Source organism: Temnothorax americanus, unplaced genomic scaffold (genome assembly GCF_048541705.1).
Source record: "Temnothorax americanus isolate GAGA-0224 unplaced genomic scaffold, ASM4854170v1 Scaffold9, whole genome shotgun sequence".
Classification (NCBI taxonomy): Eukaryota; Metazoa; Arthropoda; class Insecta; order Hymenoptera; family Formicidae; genus Temnothorax; species Temnothorax americanus.
The window spans coordinates 5,818,774-5,845,096 of NW_027509812.1; the positions used below are offsets into that span (position 1 = coordinate 5,818,774).

General features: G+C 36.0%; 1 protein-coding gene across 1 annotated transcript in view; it reads right to left on the minus strand.

The window, feature by feature from the left end:
- LOC143908207 (uncharacterized) overlaps nt 1-26,123 on the minus strand; it is an 83,200-nt gene extending 57,077 nt beyond the window's left edge. The window contains exons 1-5 of the mRNA XM_077425659.1: nt 25,984-26,123; nt 24,727-24,806; nt 24,139-24,218; nt 17,503-17,568; nt 17,147-17,196 (exon numbers count right to left, since the gene is read on the minus strand). Coding sequence (XP_077281785.1) covers nt 17,147-17,196; nt 17,503-17,568; nt 24,139-24,163 — 141 coding nt within the window. The 5' untranslated portion in view covers nt 24,164-24,218; nt 24,727-24,806; nt 25,984-26,123. The remainder of the gene's footprint in view (nt 1-17,146; nt 17,197-17,502; nt 17,569-24,138; nt 24,219-24,726; nt 24,807-25,983) is intronic.
- Nucleotides 26,124-26,323: the final 200 nt, after the last annotated feature.

Below are 26,323 nucleotides of genomic sequence, written 5' to 3' on the forward strand. Positions count from 1 at the left end.
AACAATCGATAATTAGCCGAGTTCCTCTCCCGAAGGCGACAGACAAATGTGCGTGCTGGGTTACGTCGCTCGATAATTTTTCTATGCGCATGGGCTGTATTCACAATATTCCCTCTTCACGTCTTGTTTAAGATCTCATAAACGGAGCGCTTACTACGGCTCTAACTGCTCCGACTGAACTAAGGGTGACATTGGTATGCGACGACGATGTGCCTGAAAAATAACTCTTCGACTGCGCGTAACGTTAATCTGACTTTTCTCATTCGAGCGCGTGTAAGATGCGACGGTCTTATAATGAGAGAATGTTATTTATGCATCAGGAATCTCATGATTCTTTTGAATACCGTGATATAAAACCTGATTTTGATCGCACACACAGACAGACGGGCAGACGGATAATCGTAAATCGAACAAACCGCATTAATATACTGATCCTCTTTTGTTCACATCGAATCTTTGCAGAATTCATTCTTATATACATATATATCTCTCTCTGTTTTTCTGTATCATGATTCATTACATTCATCGGCTTAGCTGTTATTATCAGCTTGATAAAAATTTGATTTTATAGAACCCATTAATTTCTCACGCATTTTTCTATATTCTGGTCTCATTATTTCTATTCTTCTTTAAAGAACCTGATGATCTCTTCGCGAATCCAGTCCGCCCTCGGATAGTTTCACGTCAGACTGCCTTAATTCATGGCCATCTTAGTTATCTCTGTGAGATGCCAGTGTCTCCTTATCCCGCCGGCAGAAAAGGAAAAACTTGAGGAAGGCGCGGTTTAACTCCGTGACTTGTCTCATAAAGTAACATTAATTGAAAATCTCGTATATTTATCGCAGCTGAACTTGAATCCAGGTAGTAAATGCAACGAAAACAATGCGAATTTTTTCTGTTCGTATGTATCAGGATATCGAATAAAGTAAAATCATTCTTGTTGAAATAACGTGCCTAAAAATATAAATTCTAAAGAAAATCATTAAACAATTATTATAAATCTAGTTCAAAATTATATCGAAATTTATAGTTCCTCGAGAATTTTTTTTAAATCTAACCGACAAAAACTGAGATCGTCGTTATGTTACTACAAATGATAATTTGGGATGAAGCGTTTGCTTTTCTACGCAAGATTGTTCACGGATAAAAGACAGAGGAATGGAAGAAAATAAGGAGAGCCTTTCATGAATAAAGGATGAGACAAAATCCCACGTAGTCATGTTAGACTGGGGACTCTCTGAACGACGGACCAAGTCTTAGTAGCTTCGGTGTGCGCAGCCAAGCTTACAGCGCCATTAAAATAAAATAAAGCCTCCCTCTGCCTCCACATCCCATCCTATTCCACTCGTACCGTCGCTATCGGCCGCCACCGCCTTCGTCTTTCACTTTCATCTTCTCTTATCCAGAGCTTTTTTTCTTCTTTCTCCTTATTTTTCTCTCCATCTCCATTTCTCTCTTACCGGCGCTTCTCGCTTTCTCTTTCGCGCTCTCTTTGTTTCTCTTCCTCTCTTTTACTCGCACAGAGGCATATTTTCTGTCTTGCTCCATCTTCCAACTGCCCCCCTCCCCTGCCATCAGCATTTTCAGAATGTTGCCAACGTAGACAGCCAGGGCGTAAACGTGAAATCATTGCTGAGTATACGAGCAGAAGAGCCGTCTATATGTGCCTTTTGAGAGGGTCCGCAATGTTCGTACAGATCACGACGCTTATAATAACACTTAACCGCCGACGGTGAATGGCTGCAAGTTGCAATTTCTCTTCTTTGTGTCTCTTCTTCTCTTTTCGACTGTTCGCGGTTATCGGTCGGGGCGGTTTCTCGGCGCGTTCGAATTTTTTAAATATTTTACTACCTCGGGGTGGATGTCACGCCTTTGTTTCTTGACTCTCTGATTTATTGCTGTATTGCTGTTGGTATCGCGACTTAGTAGCAAGTATTAATTAAAGATAAATTATTTATCGCGTTTCACCCTGTTTATGAAATAATTTAATAAACGTCTCGTTCGGAAGGCGTTGTTACATGTATAACGTAACATGAAGTTATTGCGAGACATATATACTGTTATACTTGGGAGAGATTACGACATATTTAAATATTTACTCTCTACAAACATATATAACGCAGTCATAAAAGTCCCGACAAGTACTTTGCGATATATCGCCTCAATCTTTTCCTCTTCCGAATTATATGCTATGCTTTAATTAACTCATTGATATAAGCTACGCTACATTATGTTTGCAGCCATTAATACCACGATGACTACGTCTTTTACAATTCGTTCGATTAAGAATTAAACTGTGGAAAGTAGTACGTATGACAGATTTTTGAATGAAAACGAAATCACGGTAGAATAAATCGAAGAAAAAAGCAAAGACGAAATCACAATTCGCTCGCCGAGGACCCAGTTCATCCTGAGCTAACGGAATGATTCTATTAGCGATACCATTAACGACTCGTGTTTATTATGCTTGACGTTCGCTTTTATAGTTATAACTTGAAGTGTGCCCCCTCTTTTCGTCCTTCTTTTACTAGTTTGTTCGCGTGAACAAGGGTGACTGACTCCAATTAGGTCTGATATAGATGTATCTGACAATATTTGTGCTCTAACGCAAAGGACAAAAATAACTTTACCGTTCTACACGTAGTTTTTCTTATGTAAAGTGAGTAGAAGCGTATTTATTTTTACATCGCTTCGTTCTACGTTAAAAGTACACGGTCTTGCCTACAGTCTAAACTTTGATAACTTATTTTTTCTATAATTATTATTAATTCCGTACGAAATGTGATCACGTACATTTGCACGCAAATGAAATCTTCTAGAGAGCGACAAAGCGAGGAGGACACGGTTTTATTTTAATTATATCCATAAAGGGGTGGGACTCGTACGGCTTAAGGGCGGTGACAAATTCGAGGGAAGAAGATGATACAGGAAATAGAAGGGAGAGAAGGGTGATGACTGCATTTGGAAGAGGGAAGATTAGATGGAAGGTACGCGGAGAGAGTCCGGATATTAACAACGCGCGCTCCGATGCGCGGGGCGCATGAATTCTATGAGAGTACTGAAACGTAGTTTATATGTGTAATACGAGCGTTCTCGATAATCCGGTCCCCTTCATTTCCGTTTCTGTTCATAAATCTTGCTAGGTAAACGTTCTACTCGCGCCGTAGAACATTGTGTCTACGGCGTTTCTCACACAAAAACGCCGTGTTTATTATAGAAATGGCTGTGAATCGCATTTCCTTCTCACTGAACAAATTTCACCTGACAATGCGCCGATCGAGGCTTAATGATTAACGACGTTATTAAAGTATGAGCAATCGACATTTAGTACCTTATTTCAATTTAAAGATTGCACGTGGTACATTTAGGCTTGATAATGGTTCAGCGGAAGAATAAGCTTTTAATGTCGTCCAAAACTGTTAAAGAAGATGTATTCACACTTTGAGAAGTCATGCTATTTCGATTAAGCAACTTATATCTTCAGTTAAAAGATAATACTTTTGAACAAATTATGATATATGTATACATAATACATATATGATACATAATACTATACACAGTAAAAAATAAAATGTTAATCGTAACATTTTTCAAATGTCCCAAAAAGTCCACTCTCTTATGTTAAAATAACTCATTCATCGTGTGTTATTTGTTGACAAATTAGAAATGTTAATTTATTGACACTATATTTTACATTTATATGTTCTATTAATTTTAAGTATAATGTAAAAATAACTTGTACAAAATGTCGATATAACATTTTGCTTCGTCTGATTTAATGTAAACTCTTACGAAATGTATATTATACATTTTATTTTGAGTTAACACATATTTTAGTAAATTTGATTATTTTATATATCAAAGTTTACGATTATTTGAGAAGATTTACTTTAACTTTTGTTTATGTTAAAATAACTTTAAGACGTGTTGATTTTTTTGAAATAATTATGTTAAAAGAACTCAAAATAATATTCAATTTCTAAATGACATACATAAAGTATTAGTTATCACGTTGACATAAATATAACACATGATAATAGTCAAATAATAGTCAAATCTTGGTAACACAAGAAAATTTTAACATTTGGACGCACGATTTTTTACTGTGTAGTATTAAGTATAATATATAATTTATTCTCCGAGAGAGAGAGAGGAGGGGAGAAAGAAAGAGAGAAATTCTATGTGCTTCAATCTAAAAGACTTCTCAGGAAACAAATATTTCAAGAATGAGAAATGCAGCGACGTTTTTCTAAAATCCTAAGTAGCACAAAATATAGCTGCCATAAAAGAGCGGCGTAGAATAAAGTGCTACTTTGACTGCCTTATCAAGAACGAATGCACAAGCAATCTAAAGTGAAGAGCGAAGATAATGGTCAACGGGCTGTCGCCATCATGAAGCCTTAAACCCCGAATAACTATACATAACGGCGAAATATTTTTAAATAGATTCATATTAGAAGTCATACGGAATTCTGTGTAGATATTTTCTTAAAAAGAAATCACAGATATTGTAAGTGTATGTAATCTTTTGCAATCTTACCTAACTTATTCAAACAAACATATGCGTACACAACTTTTTAAACTTTTACTTAAAACATTAAAGAAGAGAAAAGACAGTTGTAAAAAAAGTTTTCCAATATTCCAAATAATGTCAACAAATATGTGTAACTGTTATATTTTTCGCAACGTCGAACATAAAGTTCCCTTCAGTCATGTCTCTTAACATACAATAATTCATAATTCATGCTTAGTGACTTTATCGCAGGCTCTAGTTGTACCTTCGCTAGTAAAACAGAGATTGCAACGTGAGTATGTACGGAATTTCAGGGAAATATTCTCGCGATTCTAATCCCTCGAATAATACTGCCGTTTGTACTCGGTAACCCTCATCGTAACCCTTCGCAGAGGACTCCCGACAGGACGATACGATGAAATAGGCGAAACGACGGTCGTTTTGCGTTCACAGTCTATGGTCTTACTTCCCAACATATCATGATTTTGAAGCTATTGTCTAAACATATCTTTATGTAATTCTGACGAATACACGCGTGTCACAACATATTATCCGAAAGAAAGTCTCAATGAGGATAACCGTAGAATCTTATCAAAAACTAGTAGAGTAGAGAATCAAGAATGGTTAAGATCTCACTTCCGGGACGGGTTATTCGCCTCGCCGCAATTATCCCGCGTCTATTTGCCGCGCTGCGTCGCAACGCCCACGTAATCCGAGTAAACCGCGAAAAAAGGATTAGGTGCAGATCTACAGCCGTAACGATCGGAACCATCGCTTCACGGAAGTCGGTCTTCCCGAAGCGCGCTCGTTCGACTGGTCGTTTGATGGGCAATAGACACTGGGTGACCGTTCGACCGGTCATCCAGCACCGGACAAACGCGTCCGTCTTTTTCCTCCCTCTCTTTCTTTCTTTCTCGTGTTAAACGATTATTTTTGTTGACGTCGTAAATCCTTTTAAATGCGGCATTCCGAGTGCCCTGATGTATATCCACACGTACCTACGTATCCCCGAGAACTATCGCTTTTCCTTGATATCTCACTTACCCCCGACAATCGTTCCCGACAACGCGATCACACCGTAGCGCACGCTAAAGTCTTTCGCGTAAGCGACCTGATTTTTACTGGTTCCTATTGGTTCGTGGTACTCGGCACGTAAGAACAGTCGACGTTTCTCTTATTTCGATCGTCTCGTTTTCACGTGGTACCGAGAGACAATTCGGATTAACGATCAATCTGCTGTGACGATCATTCGACATCGTATTATAATACTTCATCTGGCACTGGCACATTCAATACCTGCAATGAAAATTTTACAAAAGCAGAACACACGTGACTACTTTGAATATCAATGCAATATATATTTGAACATTCTTATTATATGTTAGAATTACCCTTATCATTTATATTTAGCATTTTTAAATTAATTTAAGAAATTTTATTTATTGTTAAAATTTAATCAAGCTTTAACTTCCTAATTTTTTATATTACGCGTATCTTGGTATCAAATCTTGAATGAAAATTAAACGTATCAACATCATATATGTGCCAAATCTGGAATCTATGAATAAATTCTATTCCACTTATAGATATCTATGATCTCTTTAAGGTTTAAACTCTTTATAAATTGCCATTTGACTTTGAAATTAGATTCGATGATGTTACCGTCGGTGATAAAGACAGACTATTAGAATACTTTATGTCAGCTCAACGATTGTAAAAAGATGAATTAGCGATTGATCATTAAAAATCCAGGTATATTTCAAATTTAATCATACAGTACAATTATTTCCTTATTCGGTATTGTATTTGCCATGCGCACCAGTGTACTTGTCACAATCGCGATATCAAAATATAATCTTGATAAATCATTGTAATGTAATACATTATACAATTAAATACAATTTTTGGTAAAAATACCTATTTTGCGTAAATACCTACATATTTTTTATTATCATTTATCGTATCTTCAGATAAATCAAGATGCATACGTAGAAATAATTTACTCGCAAACTAGTTTTGTTAAATTTTAATATACGCACGTCGTGTAATTCAATTTTATTATACTTGTTATACATTACGTTAGCCAACAACCTTGATTGGTTAGGATTGGTTGTATGTAATCAAGCCGGTTTTGTGAGTTGGATATACTCAGAATAATCATTACCTTCTACGTGTCAGTATTATTAGTGCGCTAATAAGAGACATGAATGAATTGATCATGGAACTTAATTACACAGCTACATCAGAGACGATAATATAAATCTTTTTTTCCAATTCCTAATTGATTGGTTGGACGATTGCAATCAATTGACCTCCCAATATGAATTAAGGTTTTGTTTAAAAAGCTCTTCTAAGGTCTAAACTGCTCAGATATTTTAAAGTAACCCGGAAGCCGGGTGAGAAACCCAAGAGCTCGAAAAACTGATTCGAGTTCGAAAAAAAGGTAGTAAAGTAGAAATCCCCAAATTCCCACTAACCTTAATTACTTTATTGACAGGGATTACGTTTTGGACGGTCGACATAAAACTGCATTTTTTGCTTGTCCTTTCTGGCATTAGAACCTCTTGGTCCCAGCTTCCGTGTTTTCTTTTCTGCAAAGTGCCTTCAGATTTTCTCGGCGGTCAAATAGAGTTTCACTAACTTTCGAAGTAGTTACCGCAAAAGGGTGCGGTCGATGCACCCATATCGGAACGAATCCTTTTAGTAAAGGTTTGAATTGAACCGTGTTTAAACTCGGAGTTAACAGAGAAATATGTTTGACATACTTAAAGATATATGTATATCATGTATTATTTAAATTAAATTATATTACAATTTTGAACGTTGTATATGAATCGCAATTATTGTCATATTTTACTATCTCTTAACAGAGAGAGAAAGATAGATTCTGTAACAAACAAATTCAGGCGCAGTTTTGTTTTCTTAACAAAGCAGCGTCTGTAATTTTCTTAGTCGCAGATTTATCTAAAAAAATTGCAGATAGGTAGTACCTAATCCGATTAACATCGCGCATCGTGCAAAATAAGATTCATTGTAGTCACAAATCCCCCGTAAGGATTCAAACATTTAACGTTGGCTACATACTATGACTTTACAGCGGCCGACGTAACAGCCGCTATATATTTACACGCGTATTTACGACTGTCCACTCTGCTCCGTGCTAGCACGCTTCGAAACACGAGCCAACGCAACGTGGCGCACTGTTAGGCAGCGTTTTAGCCGCCGCATCCTGAAAGCCTCGAGGCGAAAAAGCAAATAAATCAATGAAAAAATACTTTCGCTTCAAGAAATAAAATCAATGTATAAGATATTTCTGATCGGCAGCAATTATTTTCAATAAAAATACATTTCTAAATGCATATTTAAAAAAACACTGCTAGTATACCTATACGTTTGCAATTAATTCTGCTTAAGTATCAAGCTTGTTGAAGAAGTTATATGTCAATGTAAATAATAAATTTTATTTTGATAAACTTGTACTAATATACTAATATAATTATAATCGTTCAACAAACAACTTTATGTAGGTTTGTTATATTTGTTTAATTAACACGTGTATTTAAACATGCTTGTTCATTGATGCGTTAGTTTCGTTTATTCAAATGATTGTTTCTCAGTATATTTGCGCTTGAAAAATATTTATTTTGGAGAAAGAGAGAAAGAGAAATACAGCTAAAATCTGACACTTATTACATATCATGTAACAAAATAATTTCTATGGTCAGGATCCGCCACTCCTACTGGGGAGCGTTATAAGATACTTAAAAAAGAAAAGACTCCAGTCACCTCGCCATTTCAATCGCCATCACAAAAAGCTCGAAACTAGTTTCCATCAAGAGCACAAATCATTCTGATCCACCGTGACACTGGTTTTAGTGGCCGCGTATAGCAATAGCATCAGAGAGCAGGACTCGCAAAGTATAAAAGCGTTAAACATTTCACAGTCGGTTTAAAAATTCCATCACAAAAAATTATTGGACATGCAAACTAACGGAATAAAATGTTTTCGAGATATATGACATTCAGACTACAGAAGCGATCTTTTACTATTCTTTATCCGGCGTATTCTCCCTCTACTTTGTTCTACTATAAAAGATAGTTTATTCTGTACTAAAAGATGCAAAATTCTTATCGTATCAAAGAATTGTTGAAGTACGACAAAACCGATTACTATAAAGAGTTTCTACATGTGCGGGAATGAAGCTCGGCGTCGTTATCGCTCACGGTGAGAATGTCGCATAATTCGAGATTCGTCACGTTTCATGGCTTGTTATAATTACGACTAAGGTGCCCAACCATATCCCCGTCTCGCTTACTCTCATTACTTATCTTTCTCGTTGCAGAAAAAAAACACGTTCGTTGATACTTTGCTGTCTATCTCATTCTGTACTAGCACTATTTTTTAATATTTTTACACCTGCAAAAAATAACGTCGTATTATAGGAAGTTAGACATATTAAGCTGTTCGATATTTTTCTTTACCATCTTTCTCCTACTGTGTCAAACACATATGAGATGAACTACAATTTCAAGTGCCTTATCCTGGTGCGTTAAGTATAAAATTTTTTCTCAGAGTATCGCGTCAACATGGCCGATTTCCCACGCGTGGCCATCATCCAAGGCGTTTCCATCTTTGGCTCACATGGATCGGTCAGATGAGTTTGAAGTTCGAGCTTGTTGCAACTTGCTGCAGTTACTAATCGCTCTTGGAATTTTTAGACGACACAATCAGTGCCGACGAGGAAAGAAGAAGTAAATGGAGACGGATCGGAGTGGAATGCGTAGGAAGAGAGAATGGCGGTAACTGCCGGAATCGAGCCGTGCGGAGAGGGATACAGACGAAGAGAGCAGGCGGAAGACGGCGTGGAAGAAAGAGCGAGTTGGGCGAGGGAAGCCTTAAAAAGCAGCTTGGGAATAAAACTAAAAAAAAGGGGCGAGAGCGCAGGCGGCAGTAAAACGGCGAGCGAACGGCCGCCGAGGAGATTCCGCGAGCGGATAATTGTGTAAGTGGACCCCTCACGTTGCGCGTTGCTTCGATATTGGTACGAAGACAACTCCGACCAATTTTGATATCCCGCTTGCGATGGATTGGCAACAACGCAAGAAAGAAAATAGGCACTATTTCCAAAAATAATTTCAATAGCCGCGTCTTCGTAAAATGTGCATTAATATTTCTCGTGCTTTCGTTATAGAGTTCAATTAAATAAAAGCAATTCTATTCGAAGTACTATTTATAATGCTATATAATTTTTGTCTATCTTTCTTTTTCTGTATCAACATCGCAACGAAATAATTATTTTAAAGACTAGTTTTTAAAATTTACTCCACTCTCAGTCGAGTTCTCGAGTTAATCAGTATTGTCAAGACAAATGAATTAGGGACAATAAAAATGTCTAAACATTCGTATAACGTCAGGAAAACTGTAAAATAGACTCGAAGTCCCGTCAACTCGTGATGAACGAAAACCAATTCATCCATCTCCTGATTAAAGATATAAATCATACACCGATCGGCAGGAACTCCGCTTCCCGATAGCGAACTTTCCAAGTACCTCGTGTCGGCGCGCGTGATTAATAGTCCCGCTTGCTCAGCAGGATCAAGGATCTGACGTCGATCCAAGATGGTGAACCACCTAGCGACTCTAATGCCCGTACGCGCGCGTTGCCCGTATATCGAATATACCGTGCAGCACGCGGCGACGGTAGCATTTATGGGCATCACCGGCGTGAATATTTATGCGGCGACCATTATCGTCTACATAATAGCAGGTATAGCGAATGCGGATAAGCGAAGCTCGAACCTGCAATACGACGAGTCTCGAGTCGGCAAGCCGCGTCTTGGAACCAGATGAAACGACGCAGGACCGTAGCAAGGCCAACAACAACATGCACGAGCGCGACGAAGCGAATTTCTACCGCTTCTATCGCGTGTACCTGATTAACATTTAACGCGATTCTAAGTGTAGTAAATTCTAAGAAATTTGATTTCAATAATTAGCACTATGCGGTAAATATAATTCACAGGGATTGGCGATTCGCCAAGCGTCGTATTAATGAGAAGTCACCAAACGCATGACTCACGCATAAGTATACGATTTCAATATTTAATAACACCGGGATTGGTGGCCATTTTCCCAGAAAAAGCTCTTGAAAATGCCGCGCCGATCCACCCTCTTTCTCCCCAATTGGAATATCGATTACGAGAAAGCCTTATAGGAAATAATTCCCGCTACGCGGCTGGAAACGCCCATGACTATGGCTGGCCGTGGAATATCGGATGGAGCGCGGCGGTTGGTATATCTGTCCCGAAGAGATATGAAACGCCTATGGTGTGCACCACGGCCGTGCTGAGCCTATGGCTAGGCCGGTGCACGGTATAAGGCCAAGATCCTAAATCACATTTGACTCCCGTAATGGGATTGCCGAGAAAGCCTAAACCCCAGAGGAATGAAATCTCTCTGATAGTAAATCTACCTCTTTCATGGATCTCGCTCCCCCGCGCCACCATCTTTTTCCAGACGCCGAAATGCCTCCCACGGTTGCGGCGGCATCCATTTTCGGACGCTCATTCCATGCACTCGGAATGTGAACATGCCACCACATCGGAGATTAGGGTCCGACAGGCTGCTGCACCAAGACCTGCTCTGACGTCAAAATTAAACCGCGCCGCGCAATGCGTCCATAAGTTTTCTCTTTTTATATGTGCCGGCATGCTTAACAACGATCCTCCTCGTATAAATCAGGAGCTCTCTTTTCTGTGGCAATCGTTATTTCTTCGATTGCAATCCGATCTCTAAACCGAACATTCACTTTGCGAAATATTTGTCAACGCATCGCTGACCAAAATCGCGAACGATAAAATATATCGACACATTCTACCATCGTTGCGATCACATCGAGTTGGGCGAAAGAGCAATCAACATCGTGCAAGTACCACTTGAGATATACGACGAATAACAATTTAGGAGAAAGTGGCAGTTCCGAACAACATATCCTAAAGAAGTCCTATTTACGCGCCCAGTTTCCATTAAATAAAAGAATATGGACATAAACTAATACTTTTTCATATCTTATTACATATATTATTTAAAAAATCCATTCTCTCTCAATATGAAAAAAGTGAAAATAAAAAGAACGCCGAATAGAAAGAAAAAGCTAGAAAAATGATTTAACGTTCATCTTAAAAAAGCCTCTAGTTTGAAAGAGTATTATATATAGTGCACACTTCCCCTCGAAAAACGTCACTGAAAATCTGTTTTCATTTCTAGCGCACGAACCACGCATGTCTTGCAGGTTCTATTTAAAAAAAAGAGAAACTTCCGTTTCTATGGCTAGAAACACTTTTTTGCCGGCACCTTGTAAAATCCTTTCGCGTAGAAAAGCGCGGAAAACGGAGTGAAATCGAAATGGAATGTAGGCTAGCCGGTCACTATTTCGACGAAAAATAAGCGGTAGAGAATCTCCAAAAAATACAACCGAGCAAATTGAGGGGGCTGGTAGACTCAACGAAGAGAAATAAACCGGTCGAGAGAGAGCGAGAGAGAGAGAGAGAGAGAGAGAGAGAGAGTGCGCATATGTTTCTCTCTTCGTTTCTCGTCTCTTAAAAACGTCAAAACCGTCTCGGGAGCAATAAAGACAATTGTTATTGTACAGAACTGACCAGATCGTGTTCTCGCAGACTCAGTTCGTCCACCTTCTAACGTCCTTCTCTGCTCCGGTCCGTTTCTTTTTTCCACTTTTCATTCTTTCTCACTGCCACACTGGTATCGTCGCTTCGTGAGAAATTTATTAAAGCCAACGTAATCTATTTTTATCTCCGGTATAAACGGAGAAGGTTACGTTCCGAATGCCGTAGAAGCAAAACGTGATTATTTTATTCTAAAGATATCGAGATATATACCGAGATAGAGACAGGTGTAGAAAGCAATAATTTCTAGGTTTTAGTCGAATACCACTCACCATCGGGCTGATCTTGGAAGGAAGAGGTTACGACGGGCCTCCAAACGCGGTAAGGAAGAAGAGATCTACTTCCCCGAGCTCGCGCGAGTTTGTGAGGCCTGTGGCGTCTCGTTTCACGTGTTAATAAATAGCCGCGTTATTACCGGCAAGCTAATTCCTCAGTCACTCTCTTCATTTAACGAAGCCAATTATGACAGGCATAAATGTAAGCACTTAATAGTTGTGTACACAAACGCACGCGCGCGAAACGCGGCGCCGTGACTCCGCTGGATCGGTTCACGCTGATCTAATATCGCAATAAGCACACAAACAAGACCGTAGCACAGCATCCTAACGTTTGCAAAAGCAATTCTCGCTCGATTACCCGCAAATTCTCCCTCAATGCAGGGTTCACACACGTAACGAGAGTATGATATCTCTGACAATACATAAGTTGATTAATATTCCAACCACGTACCATTATTACAAAGAATTCACCACGAGGACATCGCATGCTCTGTTCGTTCCTCTAAATACGTCACAAAAATGTCTCGACGTTAAGAAAACATAAAGAAATGCCGTGGAAACGTCGCATCTATGCAGCACATCGACCCGTTTTATGTATCATTCATCCGGCGCTCCCAAGCGCGACTGAAATGCCGCGAGCGGTTCACAGTTAAGCAAGTGCTCGGCTTAATTGCCGCCATGATACTTTTATTGTGCATTAATTCCGTGATTGTCGTTACGAAATCAATTTGCCACGATACTTGAGGCGTCGTAAAGTTATTTAACGTGTATTATAAAAACAGCGCGCTTACGTGTTCTCCCACTTCGGCGTTTTCGTCCCTGCACTTCGCTTCTACGCGGCCTATATGACTATTTGCCTCATAAAGATCTACGCACGGCGACTCATTCTGATTTGCCGGCAGATTTCAGTGCGTTTTGCCGGCTTTGCATAGCGTAATACGGAGATTGATTACAAACAAACGTTATATCAGGTGTAATATCGAAGCAAGAAAGTCATCTGTACCTTAAGCAACTTTGCGAATTATTCAATCACGATATAGGAGGTATAACGAATGGGAAAAACGACGCTCCCCGTCCCTATGTACTATTTCTTTCTATATTTTTAGACGCTTCAAAGTACATATGATGAGTTTATAATTATCCATTCAATTTCGTGACATTAAAATAAAAAAATTATAATAAAAAGAATTTAGTAGTACGTAAAAAGACTTACAGAGAAAACTCTCATTACAGTTTCGCGTAATACTTTATACGCTTCACATCGGACAATCGCTTAAATTGGCAAAAATGCATTAAGCATTCAATATCTTTTTAAAATTTATGAATTACATGACGACGCAAAATAAAATACGACATCAATTCTTATCTTCCTGGACAATTTTTTTTAATTTTCGCGATATTCTCTTTAAAAAATCCCCTAACAAACTTTCATCTACAAAAAAAAAAGATTTAATAATTATCTTTATGTGTATGTGAAATCTTTAAATTGTATTTACGCGGGCGTTTATTCAGTTTTTTATTGCATTATACTTATTGTTTTACTATGTTTTAATTCGAAAACTCGAATATGTTGTGTATAAAACCGCATTAATCCCTATAATATATACACGCCTTTCTCGATATATGAAAAGCTGCATCTTGGATTTTTTCTAATTTTCTAATACACATATGCATCAGTAGTGTCAGAATAACTTTCTTTTTCTTCTTCTTCTGCTTTGATTTCGTTAAATATATTACTAAGTTATCTTGGATGTGTTTTGGGGGGGATTCTTATTTCTATCACAATAAAATAATATTTCCTACTGAAAATTATAATATTATGAAGTGGTATCAAACTCGAAACATTCGCGTGGTAAATTACTGTTCTGCTAACAAATAATCTATAGCATTCTATAGCATTCCGAATCAAAAGCACTTATTATCTATTAATATACCTTAAATATGTCATGTGTTTTGTGTATTCACCCATTGTAGAATAGAATAATACGAGCTACAACCACTTTATAATGACAAACAGCGCACTTTTCACATATAATTTATCACTATTATATACTCGTTTTCTCAGATTGTGGCTTTAACAAGCACTTGCAGATTACGATGAATCGATATTATAACCACTAAATTTTAATTTCTTTATATTCCGCGAAAGAATATATAAATCCAATGTAGTTAGATGTGCCGCTCAAGAGAAACTGATCGCTCGTCTTGGTTACTGAAACCAGTCGAGTCCTTCGAGATCCGACGGCCGTCGCCAAAGACGACTCGTTCGTTGTTTGCTCAACTTATTATCGCGGTGTACGAACAAATACGCGGTGCATCTTTCAACGTTATGCCGTCGCCTTTCGTGGCCGAAACCTGCGCGCGATGCCGTTTTCTCAGATGACTTGAGATAAAGTGTCAATTCAGAAACCTGTCGCGGCGGGAAAAAGTCAGAGTGAAAACGCGATATACGAAACTTTTCTGTCATATACTGATTAGACTCTCAGCATATATCTCATGCATCAATACGTAAATAATAAAAAAATATGCACTTTTCTACAGAATCTTACGTAATTTATGTATTATAATTTATAAATGTGTCTGAATACGACATATATTATCAAAACAGTTGGATATTTCCACATTAAGAATAATATGGATATTGACAATAAAATAATAATAAAATTGAAAAATAATATCAGTTGTTAAATTAATTATTATATCGTAAAAACTAAAGACAGAAACATTGTGATACGTTCAACGATGCGTTTACATATACAATGTTAATAAAAAACGGTAATAGTTAACTAATAAACGCGATATTTCTGTTTAATACATCTTACCAATCAGAGAACAATTATTATTATTGCTGCAAAAATTCTATTTTTTATTTGCAGCATATATTAAAATATGCAGACATAAATTATCATTGACTATGAAACTGATAAGCTTAAAAAAATATGTAATTGTATAGTACCATGACTCTCTCTTAATATGCAATTTAATGTAGTTCGCAAGATAAATAGACGGATGTGTAAAAACTTGTTTTAAATTAAAATTTATTTAATATATTAAATTTACACCTACATATTTTTATATATTAACTCACATTTTTTACATTCTGCATAGCATACATTCTTTTCAATCATGCCGTAAAAATACTAAAAGTTACTCTGCATTAATTTTATTCTTTGTCTTTTTTATACTCATTATTAAGAAATAAATTTAATTGCGTAACTTGAATTTATATAATAAGAGATTTCCCCGATTAAAAAAAATATTCAATAGTTTTTTATACTGGGGAGGGAGTAGCTAAAGGAGTCACATCAAAAACTGCCATCTAACGAGAGTCTTCGTAATGTTAATTGATACATGTTGGAAAAGAAGATACCTGAACAGTCCTTCTGTAGATATAGTAGGATTTTAAGAATAGTTATCTCTTAGTGAACAGTTATCCCCGGTTTAATAAATATTTCCAACGGTTATCGGGGTATTCTTAACATTTTTACAAAACTAAATAACACTATCGATATTTTATGTATGTGTCGACATACATTTAATTTAGCTACCTTCACATTCGTTAAATTGATAACTTATATATATATTTCTAAAAAAAACTAAATACATAAATATGTGAAATATGTATAAGTATAAAGACATTAACAAGAACAAATGCGAACCTTGACATTGCAATTAAATAGTAATTTAAAAAAATATTTTAAGAAAGAAATAGTTATTTTGATTATAAATGGAAAGACCTAAAATCTGGATACCCACGTATCAGCTTTAGCAAGTATATATTGACTTTATATATATTCGCGAAATATTAAATGCTTCTTTTGCATGATTCAGCAACGACGAAAAAATCGAAGAAGCGAATAGTACAGACCTAGAGGGTTACGTTGATGAGACTTCCTATACATTTATATAGGGCAGTCCGGAGAAGTTTTAGTATCTGCTGAGCGCTCTACGCTGTAGGAGATATTACCATCCATAAAGTTTTACGAACCGAAAATATCAAGCTTACTTGGATATACTGGTTTATACGCGTCCCCGCAGCCTATGGCTGCTTCTCTTCGGCAATTACAGGCGGCTCGCTTGATATTGAGGAACAGCGACGACGTACGCGCGAAAAACGTATCTCGTTCGTGATTACGGCGATTACGAGGGAGGCAACATATTTTTCGTTTTTTTTTTCGCAGAAAAGAAACGGTGGCGAACCACTTAACGCCGAAGAACAAGACCGACCGACATGATCCTTCGGGCAATGCCCTTAAATTCGTGTAATGGGTTTACACGCATGGCGAATTTTATGAAGCGATGATTGGCGGTTATAGTGGGCGAACGGCCTCCTAATTTTCTAAGGATCCCTGGGCCAGTAATAATTCTAGTCCTCGTTATCGCAACAAAGTTAACGTGCGAGAAATTAGACATCACGTATTTAGTAAACGTGACGCCTCCCGTCTACTTCAGATTTATAGTCTGTAATACGGCTTTGCGTATACTTATCAAGAGACACGCGGTAGTGTCTCGTGCCAATAAGTATATACGCGGAGCGAGACCGACCGTGACTCTTTTACGCGACGCGACGGGTTGTGAGTACTCGAGATGTTGATGCACATATAACTCACCATAATTTTCATTCAGATCTATTATTTTAACTTAAAATAAAATATAATTTAGTACTCACCGATACGATGCGCAACAGCGGACTTGTGACCACGTTGTAACTACGCTGATCTGTAACATAAAAATTTAAAATCCATTATAAAAAAGAGCTTCCAAAATATATAATTAATATTTTAACAGATAATATATCATTACGCGTCAAAATCTTTATTCGTTTTTCAAGTAGATATCCAATGCGACATTCACATAATTTCCAAAAAAGAAAAAATCTTTTAAGATATAAAATATTGATATAAAATTCTGACCAAATATTTTTTTCTGTAATTCTCATTTAAATAATCCAAGTAAGTACTCGAAATAAATAGTTAAATCTAAAAAAAAGAATAACAAGTTACATTTAAATAGTAAATTACTCACCCCATGGTTGGTCCGCCGTCGCCCGATGCCTCCCAGGTCCCCTCCTCCTCTCAGATTCTTTGGTTGCTGTCACATAACACAACACCACACTCGGTTAATTATACGATACATAATAAATAATTATATGTATAACGATTGCGCGATATTGTGTAATTCCGGCAACATTCCCGATGTTAATTGAACGCGACGCACATCCTATTATCAAGAAAAAGTTACGCGTTTAAAGCTACAATTCACTCGATCTATTTCTAAAAAAAAAATCCATAACGCAACATCAGTATACATATACGAGATTCAAATGTTCTTACAGAAATCATCTCCCGTAAATATATAATAATAAAACAAAGGTTTATTGTAATTCCCTTGCTTTGTCGTTTCCATTTCTGTTTGAAGTAAATCAATTGCGCGAGATAATATCTGTTTCGCTAAATCGTCGTCGCCTCGATATGCTTGCGGATCGTTAATCGCGCGCGACAGTTAGCTGAACGTGAGAGCTGATAATTATTAAATTGTTCATAACGGATGATCTCGTGTTTGTCTGCTGCTTGTCGCGATCGCGCTTCGAGAGGTAATGGTGCGTAACGCGTAACGCGCCGCTGCCTACCGGCTCGGGCATCGCCGTGCAATATTAGAGTGGGGGCGGGGGCGACTCTATATGTAAACAATATAACGCACGGCGCGGCGAACGCTCGACGTACGTTATACGCACACATGAAAAAATAAACGTGTGCCAATTAGTTCGTTATCACGAAAACTTTAACGTATTATAGAAAATTATAGAATCAAATCAGCTTATTTTGTATTCTTCTATTCCTTAAATTGAAATTTTAATAAACGGATAACGTTTTACGCCTTGTTTTGTGAACTCGTTAACATCATTGCTTAGGATAACAATTAGACACAGTTCTGCAATGCGGAACCAACTCCAAACTTACTTTTCCGTTAGAGTAAATTTCGCGAAACAGAAATAAAACGTTGCGCCAACGTTATCTCAAATATAATGATCGAACTATAATCATCCTCAGATATAATTCCATGCGTCTTTAAAAAATCTGATATCCACGGAACAAAAATCAGTACAAAACTAAAAATCACAAAAATGGCATTTGCTTTCTTATTGCGCATAATCCAATTAATCTCGCGAGAATTTTCATCAAACAACAATCTAAAGAATTTGCATGTAAGAATAGTACAAATTCGTTATTAACAATCAAAACTTGTTAATGTCAATTAATTGCTATAATGTCAATTAAACTCTGACAAGATGAAAAACAAAATCAGTTACGAGAAATATCAATATTTTTTCAGCTGTAAAAATTAATAACATGTGGACTACGTGTAAGCACAGTTACGAGCTTGAATGTACGATTAAACAACTTTGATACTATATATATATATATAATTCGTTATTATAATAGAAAAATATTATAACTTCGATATTTTTTCACTTAAAAATTTTTAATAATTAAATTGTAAAATAATATCTAAAAGCTTATAAATTGTGGAAATGTATTCTGATAAAATTACACCATGCAGTAACCTCAATTACTGACGGTAAAAAATATTTTATAGACACGTATGCTACTGAGAAACTAACTTAGCAGCTGCTTAATAAACTCGCACATATCTTTCCATATGCGGGACAGACAGAAATTACAGCATACAATAATTTAGTAATTAGAAAATGTCTATTAACCTGAATCTGTTATCAAGGCACTTATTGACGGTACAGGTATAGATCGTGTATAAATACTGCGTGCGCAAACGATGTAAGCAACAGAAAATATTAAAATGGCCGAACACAAAGTTGTGCTGCTATTCCTTTTGTTGGCAATTGCAAGTCTGGCAGGTAAATAAATTGTGTGCTAATAAATGTATATAATATTTATTTATATGGTCAATAATCTTGTGCGCGCGTTTCGTATCATTTTATTAAAAGCGCGTAGAACATATATTAAAAATGATCGGTTCAATTTATTATAAGATAATGCTTTATCGTTGATATTTATTCGAGTAAAAGTTGTCTAATAATGTTTTGTACGATTTTTCTAGGCGCCAAAACTCCTAAATCCAAGACGGAAAATACTGCCGCCGTTGGCACTAAGTTCTTTCATCATTGGATACATGACTTATTCAAGATACATGAAGTTCCGATAAATTTTACAGATTCAAATAAACCAGCGACAAATAAAATTCCGGAAAATTCTTCGAATAAGCCAATGATATTCCGAAAGAAAATTCCAAAAAGTTCTGTAAATTCAAATAATCTAATGGACATATAGATGGATGAAGTTATGAAGATTCCAAAGATTGACTCTTATATAAATGGTAAACTGTGTTACTTTATTTGCACGTAAAAATAATGTACTATCAATTTTATTTAAAAAAAAAAACGAAATATTATTATTTTAATTTTTAATCTTGATTTTTAATTTTTATACCAGTAAATCTTCAATGTAATGCTATTAAATTAAAATTTGAATTAGTCAAACAGCAGTTTTTAACGTTTACTTATTGTTAGTATTGAAAATCTTTATCCGCAAAAACTTAATATTCTCGTAGTTATATAGATCTTTTTCCAAAATTTTTGTTACAAAAAAATTAAATTCGTATCAAAGATATTTTCTATCATAAATAACAAAATAAATAGCATTACATTTTCAAGTATAATAATTGTAAAGTATAGAAACATGAGGTAAAAGTCAGTTAACATTGAAGTAAAACGGCATATTATTATACGATCGAGAATATATAAAACGGTTTAAAAAAATAACAATAATTTTTTCTTTTTTCTAAATAGATTGGCGAAACCAATTGGCGATTCAGCAGATGCTACCGCGTTAAAAGTACCGGCGTACAACGACTTTCTTGCTATACTTTCACGAGAGACATATTGAAGGACTTTCATTGCGAAGGAGGAGGCACATTACGCGATTGTTACCAAGGAAACAGAGCATGTAGCACGTTTTTATTGACAGATAAAAGAAACCGTGCGCGGCCCTTGTCAAAATGGTACACGGTTAAGCGACTGGCTGTCGAAGCAGCTACTATTGCTAGTGATATTTAGTTTTTGATGCTTCACAAAACCGCGTTATTTGTACATTTCGATGCAACAGCTGTTTCAAAGTAATGTAAAAAAATTCATATGCACGCATAAACTTTCGCAATTGCACAAATGTATAAAATAAATAATTACTCCACATTTTCACTCTTAACTTCTTCGTTATATAAATATTATCTCTACAAGCACATAAGATTTATAGGATACCGAAAACACAATAGCTCGATAGTATTCTTTGGGAGTTATATTTCGCCCTTTTCGATTATGAAAGATCTTTAGTTATAGAAGAAGAAGAAGCAAATGTGGAGGTTATAATATTTACAGGCGCAATAAAAGTATGCCTTTAGCGACCCATTCACCTAAACCTTCTGTTGAAGAAACACCGCACATCGCGGAACGTTGGCCGTACAATAATGCCAAATACGCGTGAAGAGAATGCGATTCTCAGACGTTCGGCTAAAGTCGCATCCGTACCAGTTTTACTGCTTTTTTAGCTTCTTTTTCGCCACGCTCATTCCTATCTACCTTTAATCTTGGTTATTCCGTCATGCGATTCTATAAGTTACGTGACATTGGCGACCACCCCGACGATAAAAAAGGAATTATTTTCATAGATATATATTGACGAATATATAAAAAATATATTATAACCACATTTTTTTTAGCAAAAGTATTTCGCAATTTTCCGTCCGTATTCGAACAAATGTCTGCAAAAACATTTATATATATATATATATATATATATATATTATTGAAAGAGTTAAATATTAAATTTATTAATCGTTATCAACTTTCCGAACACTCTAGTATTTATAAAATCAACGGGATTATTAAAAATTGGCATAGTCTTTTTACAATTGATTTGGCAAGTTTAAATAATAATTTTTGTTTAGAAAAATGTTTAGAAAATAGGTTTGACAAAAAAATAATATACATAAGAAAAGGCACGAAATCATATATAAAATGCAAATATTTAAGTTATCACGGTTTAAGCATATTGCAAGATGAGTCGCCATTTTGGAACGAAGCCGCCCGTTCCCACGTAGTCGCAGCAAATTTATCGGATTTTCCTCCGGTCTCTCGTATCCCTCACGCCCATGGACCAAGATGGCCGACTTGGTATCCATGGAAACACTCTCTCTCTTGCAGCATCTCTTCGCTAGAACGGTCCGTTCTGTGGGGCGAAGGGACGAGCGAACGAAACAGCGTGCGCGCCACGTCAGCCAAAGAGGGGTGGCGCACTCGGGTAATGGGATACGAGCCGACATATTTCTCGTATCGTCCGTCGAACGAGCCATCTAATCTACAGGCCCCGTTTCTTTGCCGCGGGAACGACGGACGGGGATGACGCGATGAGATCGTTATTATGTGCTCGAGAATTTGCAATCCAATGCAGTTTACGCGATCGTAAAGGGGTGCAACTTAGTCAGCTCTTTTTCTTAATCTGCGGGGAATGTATGCGAAAAACCGCCGAACGGCCTCGTAAACGCGGACCATCAATAAGTCTCCCCTCTCAAAACCGAAAGTGACCGTGATGATATTAGACACTATATACCGTTAACCGAAATGGCAACGCCAAATTTATGAATTAACAATCGCGGGCGATGCGCTGGCACGTCTTGCCAATATGCAATCTCATTATATGGGATACTTGCAAACATCGTGTGAAAGCAATCAGATCATACAATCGTTGCCAGAATATTTTTAGAATACAGTATAGATTTATACAGTAGATTTATATCATGCGTCTATATATGTATATGGATTTACAATATTTTGATATAATCGAATATGCTATATATACACAGCTGATTAGATCTACAATCTACAATTTTCAGATAACTTGCACATATAACGTATCCCTCCCAAAATTACCTATATTACATCTGCGTGTAAATCTTCGAAATTATACTCAAATTACAATATAGAAGTACATATCTTCTATGTGTTATTTTATTAATACATTTTTTGTATGTGCGATTTAATCTATCTAGAAATGCAAAACACGATTACAAAACATTTTTGACTAAAGAAACAATCACTATACTATTTATCGATACCATTAAAGTGTAATAAATGCATTTAGTTATTTATCAAAAGAATATTATATTTTAATACTTTAATAACTATTATATCATTGGTTTTGTGTGCTTATGTGTAAATTATAGAAATAAATAAATTACACAAAACGTTTTGATCTGACATCAAACATATGTGAATGCAGAAAAAAAAGATTTATAGAAAAAGAAAATCTTATATTATTATGAAAACGTTTTATATTATGTATTGCGTATCTAGATAAAAATTATAAGTTTTAATTTAATAATTTTGTATAATAAAAAATTAGTATATCAAAAAGCTATACCGTCTTGTTGGTTTATACAGCAATGATTTTTGATTTGAGAGATACAGAATACCGTAATTTTTAATAAATTAATAGTGCAATTTTTAATAAAGCCGATTTTTCTTCGGCAAAATAAATCATTATTTGCGTTGTTAAGATAAGAAATATGAAGAGTAGATCATATTCATATTTTTTTAAGAAAAATGTTAAAAGTACTGACAAGTATAATTAATTGTGAAGAATAATTTTGCTTGACTTAATTAATGTTTCGTGTTTTTTAATTTAATATAACATAAGAGTAAACTATAACTCTTTAACGCGAAAAAAACAAATTAAATTCTGCGTATCGAGATGTAAATGACATAAATGTTTATATTACGAATACAGGACTCTTGATTTTTTTCACGCTGTCATTTACCACCAACGATACACACAGTAGCATGCTAAAAGTGTTAATGTAAAAATGTCAAAAGTATTAAAAACGCAAATTCACGCATGTAAACTGTGATGTGTATGCATACAAATTAAATTATATTGTAGAGAAATATTATACATAAAATGGCACTATAAATGCTTTTTCCCTGTGTTTTAAGTATTGTAGAATATTAATGTTCTATGTTTTTAAATAAAAACTATTTTATTCTGCGCATTTCTGCGAAGACAATTTTGTTCCAAGTTACACGGGTGTCTTGTATCTACGGTTAAGAGCTCGTTCGTCGGAGAAAGATACTGGACGACGGCCTCTATAAAACATATTATTAGGTACGACCGGGGGCCGCGTTATGGTTAAAGCGCCAATGCGAGATAAGTTTCGGGAGGGTTGCTACCGAGGGATCAAATGCCTCGCTGCAGCTTGTAAAAGCGTTTGCTCAGCCAATAGCAGCGCGTCGCGACGCTCCCCTAAGATACGAGTGCGCCCCTTTGCGCCCCGAGTTTCAGCCGTACCGCGTATAATGGCGAACATTCCGCGGCTGATATACCTCTACGACTTCCATCGAATGTTAAGCTGTCGTAAATTAATATCGTAAAAGGAGGACAAAATGGAACGGACGCCGGCAGCTTTTCTTTACCACTTAAAAACGTTATGTTAAAAAATATAATTTACTGATATAAAATATGTAATTCTTTTGGAATTTATACATATATTTTAAAAACCAAATGTTTGCCTGCTTTCTACGGTATCGATTCATATGGTGTTCGAATAAATAAATAAATAAATAAATGTACTCACCATCAGAATGTGTCCCCATCGTCATTTTCTCCGTTGTTTCATCGATATCATTGTCTGGCGAAGAATGTGTCGGCTGAAATCTGAAACAAACAATAATAAAATTGTGAATTAATTTCGTATTATTACAATAAATATCTAAAAAGTGTTTTACTACTCCTGATGATAAAACAAACGATTGATATATTTTTTGGCATATTCTCGATAAAAATAAATAATATCATACGTATTTTTCGGTGATAACAAACGCTCGATAAACTTTTAGGCACTTGATACATTCTATTTATATTTTCGATTTAATTTTATACTTTTTCTAATTAAATCCTCTCCAATATTTTTCTAGATACATTTCTATTTGAGCTTGTATTAAGTTAAAACTAAACATGAAATATGTGCAACTTTATTATTTTTATTTGCATTTATCGACTAATTGATTATAATTTACACAATCTGCAAACAGTATTAATCCAGAGATCTCTTTTATTAATATTAAAATAATTCAACATTAAAAGTTCGTGGAATCCGCTAGTTTATTTCAATTTGTTTTTAATGTTAAACACAAAAAAGAAATTAATAAATAAATGTACTCACCATCAGAATGTGTCGCCATCGTCATTTTCTCCGTTGTTTCATCGATATCATTGTCTGGCGAAGAATGTGTCGGTTGAAATCTGTAACAAATAATAATCAAATAATAACGCAAAATAATATTCGAAAACTTACATTATTACGTTTGGCCAATATATTACTTAATACTTTTACATAAATAATTGGTAAAAGATTTTTATTTTCCATAGTTATGATATAAAAGCTTTAGAAAATAAAAATATTTGATTTAATTGAAATTCGAAATATATTACGGCTTTTATAACGTTTCATCAATGCGCAAAGCGCATATATACCTCTCAACGCTATTCAAATATTATAAAAGGTAAAAGATATTGAAAGAAATCTATAAAGTAATAAAATGACATATAATTTTTTTTATAAAATGACAAATTCACAGCTGGCGAGATAATCACGAACCTATTGTACTTTCGATGTATTCGAACAGAAAAACAACGCGACTTTGTGATACCTATATAAAAGTGGATCGCGTGGATACAATGAGAGCATTCCAGCAAGCGACACAAGTCGACACAAACGCGTCATTCTATCTTTCTTTTTTGGTAATGAGTAACAAAGACAAAACGACACTTGTGTCGATTTGTGTCCGCTTGCTGGAATAAAGCTCCCCTTGTGTTGTATAACAGTTGATGTATACCTATGCGATGTATTTTATTACGAGACGATCACTTTCTGAATTTTCCGCGGAAAGAATTTATTTTTAAACAATACCACAATATTTTTATTAGACGCGCACCTCAAAAGGGTTTCCGAATCAAGATAATTATATTCTCGTAATTGCCGTAAAATATAATTTAGTAAAAGCCGTCTTCTTAGAATTGATTCTCTCAAATATAGAAAATATAGAATTACACATTATGAGTCTCTGAAATATAGAAGCATATGGGCGAATGAGATTTTTATAACTGTTGCAGTCATATATAATATATTAACACCACGATTTAATCAGGGCTAGCTATTGTTGCATATTTCGATCATCTGAAAGTTACGTAAAATATATGAAAAGGAAAGTTTTTTTCGATTAATTACCATATGCACATAATAAAATTTACGTTATTATGACGCGTACGAAGACTGCGTTTACTACGTTTGACTCGCGTGCGCGCGCGCGCGCGCGCGTATACCTGTGGAAAATTCACACGTACGGATACTACGGTCGCGCGGAGTTTATTTGACGAAACTATCGAGTGTTCTCACCAACGCGATATATATATACCGTACCTGCGCATAATATGACGGTCGCCCGACACTTTCTCCGGCACTCCCGATACCGCTCTCACTGTCCTTTCGTACTCGGTTAAAGTCAATTCGAATACGAGGACGATTTCGATGGATTCGAGACGCGTATAGACAATCAAATTGCCAATACCTGATCACGATACGAAATCACGATGTCGGTGTAGCGACGTGACGGCGATTGTGCGTGACGTTCAACGCATTATGACGAACATCCGGCACTTTACGGTAACGCTCGCGATAATCTTGTCGTTATCTTCGCGCTTGTGATTCACTTTTTGGACTGATAACCGCGAAAAATCAGCGGAGCAGTTTGAACGCGTTT